Source organism: Falco cherrug, chromosome 3 (assembly GCF_023634085.1).
Source record: "Falco cherrug isolate bFalChe1 chromosome 3, bFalChe1.pri, whole genome shotgun sequence".
NCBI classification, from domain to species: Eukaryota; Metazoa; Chordata; class Aves; order Falconiformes; family Falconidae; genus Falco; species Falco cherrug.
Window position 1 is genome coordinate 119,575,940 of NC_073699.1, and position 12,174 is coordinate 119,588,113.

The 12,174-nt window shown below is 51.3% G+C and overlaps 1 protein-coding gene across 2 annotated transcripts in view; it reads right to left on the bottom strand.

Moving 5' to 3' along the window:
• Window positions 1–2,637: 2,637 nt before the first annotated feature.
• The window catches only part of RSPO1 (R-spondin 1), a 31,234-nt gene continuing 21,697 nt past the window's right edge, over window positions 2,638–12,174 (bottom strand). For both annotated transcript variants that reach the window (XM_027806072.2, XM_005439635.3), the window contains exons 2-6: window positions 10,878–11,271; window positions 8,428–8,619; window positions 7,077–7,226; window positions 6,460–6,648; window positions 2,638–5,672 (exon numbers count right to left, since the gene is read on the bottom strand). In XM_027806072.2, the coding sequence (XP_027661873.2) occupies window positions 5,515–5,672; window positions 6,460–6,648; window positions 7,077–7,226; window positions 8,428–8,619; window positions 10,878–10,971 (783 nt within the window). In that variant the 5' untranslated portion in view covers window positions 10,972–11,271 and the 3' untranslated portion in view covers window positions 2,638–5,514. The remainder of the gene's footprint in view (window positions 5,673–6,459; window positions 6,649–7,076; window positions 7,227–8,427; window positions 8,620–10,877; window positions 11,272–12,174) is intronic.

The following is a 12,174-nucleotide window of genomic DNA, read 5'->3' on the forward strand; positions in this document are numbered from 1 at the left end:
CCCAACTGGAGTGGGCGACGAGCCTATGGTTTCTGTCATGAGAAAATTTATACTGATAACATATGGGAATTGCGTTCAAATTGGCATAAATTCATCCTTTCAGCTGCGCTCTCCTCTCCCTCATGTTTTTCCTGACCAAAATTATGTTACTGGGGCTAAGAGTTAGTATTTAACTTGCAGTATCTCTGTAGCTGTGGTTGTTTACTTGTGTATCTGATAACATACGAGTCAGATATTTTACTCTACTAAACTAATTTTTTGTTGCTCTATGACTCACATTTTTTCATTTGCTATTGATGCATCCTCCTGTTCCAATTTTTAACATTTCTTCTTCTTCTTCTTCTTCTTTTTAAATTGGCTACAGTGGGATGTTGTCCATGCTGCGTACCAGACCGGACAGGGGGGTTAGTGATGGATGCCAGGCCTGTCGGATCTGCCAAATGGCCTCAGCTTCTTTGACACGACTAGCCTGACCGTTGCTGAAATGAAATAATTCTAAATTTTCCGTGGCCTCTTCCTTGTCAAAAACCCAGTGAATGCGGTTATGTGATGCCATCAGAATGACTCATTGCCATAATTACATATGTTCTAAGGGGTTATTCCCATTGTATTATTAAAAACTAGTGATGCTTGATTTTTGGCAGGGATTGTCTTCCTTGTATGATTTACAGATTTTGTCAATTGAATGAAGGAAAAGTAGATTTCCAAGACTTCAGAACAAGACTGGACTTGTACTAAGAGCACTTTTTCGGTGTGGTATTGAGCTACTTTGTTTTATTTAACAGGATAAAGGCAACATCAGCCATCTTACTCTCCTTGTTGCAGTGATTCCCTGCAGAGCACAAGGACAGAACTGGGTTTCGTCGCTTGCCTTCAACATCGTCCCAGGCACAGCCAGAAGACACAGCAGGTGGTTTATTACCAGAGTAGTTTTCCCAACTCAGTTCTCGGGAATAGGTTTTCAAGGATGTAGCTTACAAGAGCAGGCGGCAGGGCTCCTTGGCAAAAGGCTCCAGGTTTGACAGGTCCTTAACAGAAAAAAAACAAAGCGATCCCAGATATCATTGCCTTGGATCTGGAGTTCCCAAAATGGTGACTGAAAGCAATAGGGGGAGGCCAGAGGGAGGAAAAAATTGAAAGTCAAGCAAAAAAAAAAAAAAAAAGGCAAAAAGGTGAAAAAGCCGAGCCCAGCACTGTGCCCAGCAGAGTCGAACCCTCGGCCCGAACATCCTCCGAGCCTTCTGCTTTACTCTTTGAATGTCTGCCAGCGCTATAGGTCTTTCACAGGAACTAAGTGTTTACTACCACTCTGGAAGCTAAAGCATTTGCATGTAAATGTTTTACTTTCATAATTTGATTTTAATAGTCATGGAAAGTGACTTCTTTTCTAGAAAGCTGCACATGCTGCATCAGGCGTGTTAGCCTTGCGCGTCAGCAGGATCTGACAGGGCCTTTTTCAGGCCGTTTCAGCAGTGAATGGCAGGTGAGGTTCTAACCAGGCATTTTAGCTTCTGGTGTAAATAACAATGTATTATCTACCTGCTAGCCTTTTTTTTTTTTCTCCCTCTTTTCCCCCACTAAGATTCTGCTGCTCTTCAAAAATCATGGAGATTCTGGCAAGCAGCTCCATCTAAACTACGGTTTGGCATTCAGTTGGGTATAATATATTATCATGTATATAAATGCCATCGGTGTGATTTATTTTTGGTGACTGGTTAACTACAGCTGGTATTTCTGTAGTTTTAATAGAGGGTTTTTTTGAAATGTTATGCCTAACAGCTCTCTCTCTGAAGACTATTGACTTAATAAAGTCTGTAAATATATATAAAATACCTCTTTTCGTGTTCTCAGACAATGTAATCCAAATAACAGTATTAGGGATATATATATTCACTATCCTACTCTATTTCCTTTAATCAAAGCTAAGATTTCTTCTGAGTGAGAAATTGTTTTAACATAAACATGAACTAAAAAGTATTTACATTGCCTCCATCTCCATGGGGGTAGAAAGCTAGTAAATTATTGTTTGAGGAGTATGTGTGCACACATTGAACTTGACTGTAGCAGATGAAAAATACAGATTTATATTACACAGAGAGGGTAAGAACATAATGCAACCAACCTGTGTTTGGTGAAATTTGTCTGCTTTAGTCTCTAAATCTCGGCAAATGAGATAAAAATTAAACAGTTGCAAGACTGTAAGCTGTTAATATATTATTCCTTGTTTTTCGTTCCCCATTACATGGGATGAATTACCCCAAAGCTAAGTAAAAGCCTAGAAACTGTCCTGCAGATTTTGATTAGAATTCTGTCCAGTGAATAAACACCCGTTTGTTCAACAGTAAAAATGAAGATTTTTTTCCTGTGCAACAATGTTTCTGAGGAAGGATCTGGCTGGCTGGCTGTATATCTAGCAACTGCTTCTCCAGCTCAGCAACTAGGTGGTCAAGGTACAGAACGGGAATATTCGCAGAAGTCAGAGCAGCAACGTTTCCATGCCGTGATCCGTGTAGGTATATTCGGTTTCAGGATGGCAGACAGAAGTTACTTAGGAGAGGCTCTCTCTTTCCAGACATTTTTGGTTAGTTGGGATTTGAGTCCAGTTTTGGTGAATAAAGCAAACAAAGCTTGTTCAGCAAACCCAGTTATTTATTTATTTGTTTAAAGAAGCATATTTTACAGTCATGCCATGGAGAGAACACCACAACAGATTTTATTTGATGGGCTGAAAGAGAGCGTTCATGTGCATGTGAGTTGAGATGACATCAACCTGTCTAAGGAAATCTCCGGCTCGGACTGTTGAGCTGAGTGTGCAAATCATGTTGGTCAAAGGCAAAATGTTTCTAAATTCATAAATGAACCAGCTCTCTGGGAGTGGGAATTAGCATAATTCTGGAGCTGATTGAAAAAAGAAATTTGATTTATTTTTTAATACTTTCCTCCTAATTTTTCTAAGACAATTTAATTTTAAAATCACCCATACTGAAAAATCTTGGATTTTCTTAGTATGCATTTTAAACTTTCCTTTGCCTTTCTCCCTTTTTCTTCCCATTTTGCTATGAAAGAGGAAGAAAGAAGGGAAAAGGCCACAACAGAAAGAAGTTTGTCAGTTTTTCTAAAAAAACTGGAGAGTTCTATAAAATAGGTTGGTTGATTTGTTGCATGCGGTGTAGTTTTGAAAAAGTTGTGCTAATATTGCCGTGAGTTACTGTAGGGAATCCAGTCAGTTAACAGAGCCTCTGTGTATAAAACCTTACTAATGCACTCTCTTTAATCCTTGTTGAGAACTGGATCGAGATGCTGCAGCAGGAGGGAGGAAGGAGTCATTTATGAATTAGCAAGCTGAGGTTCACGAAAGGGTTACTGATTATTGCTGCTAAAAAGCGGAAAGGAAAAATGGTTCTGCTTACATGCAATGCCATGGCACAAACAAAGTAACTTCTCTCACAGGCTAGCTGGGGCTAGAGAACAGTGAGATCCGATCTTTCAGCTGGGAGGCTTTCAGGAATCGTCTGAACATGATCCATAAACAACTCAAAGGATGACTTTTAAGAACCTCTTTCTCTCTCTGCTTGGTATGCTGGTCGTTTATCATTGTGCTGAAATGGAATCCCCTTTAAAAGATATAACGGCTCCTTGTTTACTTAAACGCAAAGTGGATGATGGGCTGAAAGGTTTTGCTGCCAGCAGAGCAGTCACAGAGAGCTTGGTACAGCTCAGGAGCTGAAACAACTGTGCAGCTCCCACGTTCTGCACTGAGCCAAAGCAGCCGCAAAGCGGATGGGGTGAAGGGAGAGTTTAGGTGTCCTCAGGCTGGAGTCGAGTCCTCAGCGGGTGCCACGAGCCGCCAGCTCTTTGTGGGAGAGGACCAGGACGGCCGGGCATGGGCAGGCGACCCGTGAGAGCGAGCGGGGAGCCCTCCCACAGGCATCCCTGCCGGCTCGCTCTGCCCTCCAGAACCAGAGCAGAGAGGGTGGTGCAGAAGCACACGCAGTGGAGATGGTATTTGCCAGGTTTAGCTTTGGGTGAGCTTTTTGCTGCTCGTCTCCTTACCAGGGGAGCCAGGAGCTTTAGCAGTGCATCACTGATCTGCCCCGGGCACATCTCTGGGAGCCACCACACCTCCCCTGGCTCTGTCCCTCAGGACCAGAGGGCTTTTGCTGAAATCTAGAGGAATTAAATGTCTGCACATATTTATATCCAGGAAGCACATTTTAAAATACAAAGGAAACTGAGCAGTATGCCACCTCGTGAGGCTGCTAGAGGTAAAGCTCTCCACGCAGAGAAGGCAGCATTCACGTGCACCCTGCACGAGTCTCACCAGGTCTCTGTCCCGCACAGTCCTCGTCCTGGTTCCTCTGCCCAGGTGTTGGCTCTTGCAGAGCAGGAGTGCTTTTGCTGAATCCAGGGAATTCCAGTCGGTGGCACACAGACCAGTAGTTTCTACCAAACTTTAAAAGTTTGCTTCTCTTCCACAGAGCCCGAACTCTGCCTTCCCCCTCCCGCCTGCCTTCCCTCCTGCTACGCGCCTGGGTGGTGTCCGGACGGATAGACGAGCGTGTCCCCAGCCTGGGATGGAGTCCCGCAGCTATGACTGTACAAGCGGAGACGCGATATTTCGGCAACCTGCGGTTTGTTGTAACCTCTCATTTTCTCAGTCTGCTGTATGTTAACTGGATCCTTCAGTGGGAAATTCCTTAGGGGCTCCGCGGAGCACAGCTGGGGTCCTGCAAATGCAGGATGGCTGATTTGCGGCTGCAGTGCAGCTGGCAGCATTTTCTGGGATTTTCTTAAAGCTTTGGTGAGTTTCCCTTCTACAAGTGAGTCTCTGTCCTGTGGGACACCAGCCTCCATAGGGGCCAAGGCATGAACCACACACTCAGGAAGCTGGTTGTCATTTTGTTTTTTGTTTTTGTTTTTTTAATTTGAAATAACTCTTTGAAGCAGATTCAGGGCAGATACCACTGACCTCTTACCACAAATGTTTAACATGTATTCGCAATGATAAAGTCATACAGCTTAAAACACAAAACAAAGGGTGGGGGGAAGAGAAAGAGGCCATGCCTTTGTGTGAGTCTGGGTCCCGGCTTGGGGAGAGCAGCTGTGTGGGGCCAGTCTCGTCCCTCTGGGTACGACCGTGCTGTGCTGAGGCCACGGGCCTGGTCTTGAGTTGAGGCCTTTGGTCATGAAGTCTCACATCTGGGTCCTTCGCTGGCTCATACTCCACCTTTCCTCCCTGCAGCATCCCCCGCGGAGCCCTGGGGAGGTGGGCTTCCCTCCACGTCCACTCCCACTCCTCGGCAGCTTCTTTCTGCAGTCCTGGGTGCTCTGTGTGTGTGCAGCCTCCCTAAGTATCATGTATGTGGTTTCTCTCGGGTCTGTGGGTCAGTCTGGGAGTATATGTCTGTCTTTTCTGGACATGTGTACGAGTTGTGTAGCAGTGCTCTGGTTCGATAAAGCTTTCATATACATAGCAGCAATGAAGTCTTGCCATCAGGTGACATAAAGGGGCAGCTACTGGGCAGGGCTAGCGGACGTTGTGGGGACCGCGGCCCCTCTCTGTTTGCTCTTCCTCTTCTTGGTGCCAGACTTCGCGTCTTTGGTGTCTTTCCGATTTCTGTTCCCATTTGCATTATCTTGCTTGCCTTGTTCTTCCTTTTTCTTCCTTTTCCCTGCAGTAAAGCAAAGGGGCACTGTGAGGCTCTCCGGCTGCGCGAGCTGGCCTGCGGCCCACCGCTCCCCACGCGCAGAGGTGCCCGAGAGCCGCCCTCGCTATGCTTTGCATTGCGAGCTGTTGCCTAAACATCAACGGGGAAGAAGGATCAAATCTGGATTTAGCTTTGTAATTGTCAGTCTCCAGCAGAAGCGTTAACACTTGCACTTCTCTGCGGCCGCACACCAAGCCCCTTAGCTTACGCGCGCTGCTGTGTGCATCAGAGGAACAGATCGGCTGTGCCTGCCTCCCCCTGCCCGCTGTGTAACCCCTGTGGTGATAGCCACCCCTCCAAACCCGTTTCCTTCCAAACACTCAACTCAGCTGCAATCCTTGTCCATCCCGTAAGAGGACAACCAAACGACCATTCATCCTGAAGACACTGTAATTCCTGGGGAAAACACAGACCTAAGCGTTCCGGTAGAGAGAACGACTGCCATCACCACAGCGCACAGGCATGCACTTTGGCTGCTCGGCTGCCTTGCTGCTGTCTGGCCACAGAAGAAGCTAAAATATCTGAAAGCCTGTGGGACATGTGGGAAGCCGTGCTGAGCATCACCCACCCAGGACTCTGTGCTGGTTCCACCCTGAGGTCTTTCTGGCTGCTGTCACGTTGTGTTCCCTGTACCGCAGAGGGGTAGTGAGATGTGCAGCACATTTATGATACTGGACCATTGGCTGAATACTTGTGCCTGACAAAGAAAGGGTGCCAGGGTGGGGTGGTGAAATATTCCGTATCAGCTCACCTTCGGGGCACTGGTTCTTCTGCAGGGTGCATCGCCGCACCTCCGTGGTGGCAGGACACAGGGAGACGTCTCCAGAGGGAGCCTGCAGAATCCGCCGCGTTCGGTCTTCATTGCCCTTCTTGAAGCCACAGAGCTTCCTCTTCTTGGAGCAGGGCCCCCAGGGCCCCCACTCACTCATTTCACATTGTGCTGCCGGATAACAAGAGAGGCCAGAAGTAATTCTCATTATTCTCATTTCTCCATCACTGCCTCAGGACCTCCCGGAGCCCTTGTGCACCATCGCACCTCTCCCCCACTTTAGGTTTGAAGGGCACATGTGTTCCCCAGCAGCTTCCTAAGTTTTCAGGGCACCCCCCTCCTGCCGTACCACACAAACCATGAGTCACGCTTCACAGACATGCAGCAGCAATGCTGGGGTGCTGCTCCCCATCTAGGCTGGATTCCAGAGGCCTCTGCCCTCTGAAGGGCTGGGTCTAGCCTGTACTGTCACCCACTCAACACGGGTATGATGAGCCATCGTCTCTGAGGGGTTTGTTTCATCATATAAAGCAAACTGTAGCAATACATGCAACTGGACCAGACAAAAAGCTCAGTGAAAGGCCCTGAGCATCGCTTACCAGGACTGCTGCATTCCATGGTGCCGTTGGCAGCAGAGTAGCCTTCGGGGCATGTGACATAACATCTCCCTTTGTGCAAATACAAACCTTCCTTACATTTTGTGCAAAAGTTTCGACTGAAACAGGACTCACAGTTCTCAATTTTGCATTCTGGGGAAAAAAGACACAAAGCTGTCACGTAGTCTGATGTGAGGAAAGGACTCGGGAAGATCTTGACTGCTAACTGGAGTTCACTGCTGGCTCCAAGGGGTCTGCCAACAGCCAAGGCAAGTCTCTGAATGTCCTGCCAGGCCTGGTTGTGCTACTTAGAAGTCAGTTTTCTTTGCACTGTCCCCTGGTACAGGACAGAGCCACTGTGCTGCAGCTCTCTTAGCCAACAGCAGCTGCTGCCAGTTCGAAATCAAGCAGGGTGGAAAAGGCTTGGGCTGGTGTTCAGCTTGAGCATCAGTCAGCCAAAGTGGGACAGTGCAAAGAATAAAGTCTTGTGTCAATTGCTCCAGCTGCAGCTACAGTGTGGGCTGCAAAGAAACGGAGTTAGACGGAAATCTGGCCATGATGGTGGTTTGCATGAAACTGCCAGGGAAGTGATCACACTTTTCCATGTCCGCTTCTCTCTGGTGCTCTGGCTGAAAGATGCAGCCCCAGGCCAAGGATCTCATTCAGAGAGCTGCTTGGCCATGGTGAACAGGCAGAGGCAAGAAGAAAAGGTACTTGTGCGAGCAGTACATTAAAACCCGAGAGGATCTCCCTCCTCCTCCTTTCTCCCAAAGCAAAAGGGTGCCAGTCTGGCAGCCCAGGTAACAGAGCTTCCCAAATGTCCTGCAAGAAGCCACCTCCACAGCATATTATGCGGCGCTGAGCATGCTGTGACAGGGTAACACAGTCCTGAAGGCTTTACTGGTGGCCCTCTGCTCTAATGGACCATTGGTCCATCACTACCACCTGCCTGCAGCACGGAGAGACCCACGGAGGCTCTCAAAGACCAGGAAGGCCAAAACTCAAGTCAAAATCTGCATGGAAGGGCTGATGTGGGGGTGGGGGATGCCTACCTGCCTTCTAGGGGCACTATTCGGGCAGTATCTAGCGGCTGCGCAAAGGGAAGGAGCATAGCCTGGCTGCACGCTGACCCAGCTGCAGGGGGGAAGCATCTGGGCACTTGAGGCCCATTAGCCATCATCAGCATAAATTGCGGGGTTATTCCATGGGTAGATCGCTGCCCTGCTCAGCACAGCCTTCTCCCCTCTGATACAGCCCCAGCATCTTCTCTCACCTGACCAGAGGCAGCGTGATCCCCTGCAAAGCACTGCCACCCTCCCATGTCTCGCCCCTTCCCTCCCACCCCCATACTCACTGATGCACTTGTTCATGTCTGTATTGCGAAGGCCAAAGTATCCCAGTGGACAAGATGGTAGGCAAATCCCAATTTGCCGGATATCATTCCTCTCCAGAAGGATGAAGAGTTTGGGGGAACATCTCAGGCACCCATTGAACTCTGAGCACAGGTCGCAGCCTCTGGCACAGCCCTGACTCAGCTCGGTGCTAACTGGAAGAGCAAGAGAGAAGCAGCGGTTAGTGCAGCCCGCAGGGCTGGGCTCTGCACGCTCCGGCTTCAGCCCCCAAATCCAGCACCAGCGGCAGGCAGGGCAGGGACCGGGGCAGACCGAGGGCTGGGCTCCTGCTGCACCCATGTCCTCGCCGTGGCTCCCGGCACCGCTCTGGCCGGGTGTCACAGCCCCTTGCCCGATGCTCGCAGGTGCCAGTGCTGTGCCGAGCGCAGGCGCGAGGGTCGTGACAGTGGCAGCAGTGATGAGCAGGACCCAGAAGCAGATGCCAACTTATACAGAGTCCCAGTGCTGTCCCCCCACCATTCCCCTGCCTCCCAGCTCTGTCCATCAGCCCCGCTGCCAACGCTGGGCAGGCACCCATGAGGGACACGCGCCCGAGTGGGCCAGCACTTCCCCACCGAGTCCCCTCTCGGAGCTGGCAGTGCCACCCCGCAGAGCTTACAGGCACGCTGAAGATGAGCAGGAACCAGAGCCGTGCGGTGCTGGAGTGAAACCGTCTGACTAATTCTGCACTGCACTTGGAGCCAGGCTGCGTCCCAGGCTAGATCTCGCTCTGACCCTGCTTATGTTAACTATAACTGGCAGTGCAGGAGATTTCACTGCCCCCAAAATAGAGATGTGTTCTCAGCTCCTAGATTCAGTCCAAGAAAAATACTCAATCCCATGTCTTGAGAGTTTTCTGCTTTTAATTATCGTATAAAATGATGCTTGTTTTGAAACCAATAGCATTCTTTGCAGGCTAGAATGCAGGTTATTTTTATTAGTTTATTATGCAAGCAGCGTCCTTGTTTATAGAAAAGCTGTGTATTTTAAAAATGTATTCTTTTAAATGCTGTGTTTACTACACTTCAAAAGCAAGCGTGAAGGACCACAATGTTCACATGCCAGACCGAGAGGTAAGAAAACTTCCCTCTCCCCTCGCAGTGACCCCAGACCCCAGCAGCTCCCCTGCTGCCGGTCCCAGCCTCATCGCTGGGTCTGCGGGTGCGGAGGCTGCCGGAGTCTCGAGAAATGAAACAGAAGGCAGAGGGGGTCCCCAGCCCTGAGGACCCTCAGTGCCCGGCTGCCAGGAGGGTTTGCTGGGTCTGGACTGGGACCTCCCCTCAGCATTTTGGGCCCTGAAACCCCAAGCGCAGGGACCCCCAGGTGATCCAGCCCCATCTCTCCCGCAGCGCCAAGCCGCGGTGCCAAGGCCTGCCTCTATGGCAAAGGTATAAACCGGGCCCTCGCTGGAAATTGCACTTTATAGCATTAGCCATGACATCAAGTTTTCCTTGTTCTCACAGGGCTCAGCAGTCCCAGTTTTAATATAAAATCATTTTTATATAATTTAATTTAAAACAGTTTTAATGTAAAACAGTTCTAAAACTAGCTTACATAAATGAAGGCAAACCCCTGTGGCTGCTCTTGCACCGATTCAGCCGAGCTGCCCTGCCTGAGCCCCGCGCTGGGACCGGCCAAGGACCATCCAGGCTGGAGGGAGAATTAAACCCCTGTGCACCTCAGGTCGCCCCGCGGCCAGACATCCCTGCAGCAGCTGAGTGGGCACCCGTGCATGGCGCATGGCCAGGCAGAGCTGCCGGGGGCTCTGGGTGGGACAGGGCAGCCGGGGGGAAAGGCCGGTGTGGGGTGGGAGCCCGCCAGCACAGCAGGGCTGCGGACACGGGTGGGGAGCGATGCGCGGCTCCTGCTCCCTTCCTTTCCTTCTGCTGCGCCTGTCTCCCAGGCGGGCACCTGACCATGAGGTGGTGGGGGACCCGGAGGCTGCCAGCCTTGGCAGGGTGCAGGGTGGGCTGCCCGCTGCTGCCTGCCCGCTCAGCACCTGCCACAGCAAAGGTGGGCTGTAGGAAGGGGGGAGGCTCACCCCATCCTGCCCTGCAGAGCAAATTCCTCCAGCCTTGAGTGCTCTGTGGGCACCAGTGTGCCTGAGGGCTGCAGCCCTGGGGAGCAGTGCTGGCAGTTCCCTGCCCCGAGCTGCAGGCTGTGGGGCTGCTCATCCCCGTCCCTGCCCGGCAATGCCTGCGGGGTTAGAGGGGGCTGCTGCCGCGGGCTCAGGGCTGCGGCAGGTCCAGTGGGATGGGGTAGCACATATCTCTGCATGGGACTGGGACCCGGGGAGCTCCCAGGGGCACCCCAGGCTCTGCCCAGCTCCCTGGGTTGGTAAACACATTCACCATCTGCATGAACCATACAGCATCACAAGAAGAAGTAGAGAAGAAAAGCGTTTCATACATACTTCGTCTTTGTCTCTTGCCCTTCACCACTTTGCTGCTGCCTGTTAGATCCATCGAGCTTAGAAAAACCACCACCACAAACAGTCCAAGCTGCATAGTAACACTCCAGCGCTGCAGCCCCTCCGTTGCAGGGTGATCGGAGGAGCCTGCTCCACAGCTGGGGATCTCTCTGCTGCTGCTAAAACGTCTCAGGCGGGATCAGAGCTGAGAGTCTGTGCACGAAGCCTGGTACAGGACCATATCCACAAACTACACCAGCAACAGCGAGCTTAGGTAGCAGGTAACATGGCTCTACCTTCATCCCCGTAAGGAGCGCAGGCGCTTGGCTCTAGTCCCATCTGGGGGCTCTGGCAGTGAGCATTAGCTGCTTGCAGTTTCCCAGTGCGCTCGCAGGAACTGCAAAGGAAGAGGAGGACAGATTAACTCAGCAGCCAGCACTGCTTCAAATGACGGCTGGGCTCGGCACTGAGGTGGGAGAGCGTGGAAGCCGTGGGGCAAACTGGGGGAGCGATGCACAAGGGGTGCGGGCAGTGGGGCAAACTGGGGGAGCGGTGCACAAGGGGTGCGGGCAGATGGTGGCACCCGGAGTGGTGTGGGGTAAATCACCCTCCAACCTCATCCACAAGTCAGTGTTGCTTAATAAGTTAGCACACAGAGAAACGCCTAACCCAGCTTTGCCATCTGCCGATGCTGCATACAGTTATAGCTGTAACTTGTTTAAAATAGTGCCAGTCCCCCTCGGCCGCCCCTCCTCGAGTAGCAGATGGCCTCTGCGGACTGCCAAGCGCACAAGATGTTTCCCATCAAGTGGGCACCTCTGGGGCTGGTAGTCGAGCCGAGCAGAAAGCGAGCCTGCAGTCCCAAGCCAGAGACAGGGCTGTCTGGGGACGGGGTGGGATCGTCCCACGAGCTGCCTGAAGTGCCGCGTTTCTGCTTGGAGGGAATTTCCAAACCTCCCAGCTCCCATTCCCCCGGAGCGGCAGGGAAGGGTCAGCGCTGCCTGCGCAGGCAGAGGCAGGGCCGAGCACAGGAGCTGCTCTGCCCAGGGCTCACTGGCTCTCGCACGGCCGTGCCAGCGGAGGAAGCCCAGTGTTTGGCAGCGAGCGCGGCTGTAAGTGCTTGTGCTGCCCTCGCCAAGCGGCAGCAATGAGTTGCCCGACATGCGTGGCAGGACGGGGTGATGAGACAGCAATGCCGGGAGGACAGGCTGGGCAACAAACCAATTGCTCTGCATGAACTTCTTGGAGAGCAAAGGGAAGCCCGGTGCAGCAGGAGATTGCCGGGTGGCAGCCAGGCGCA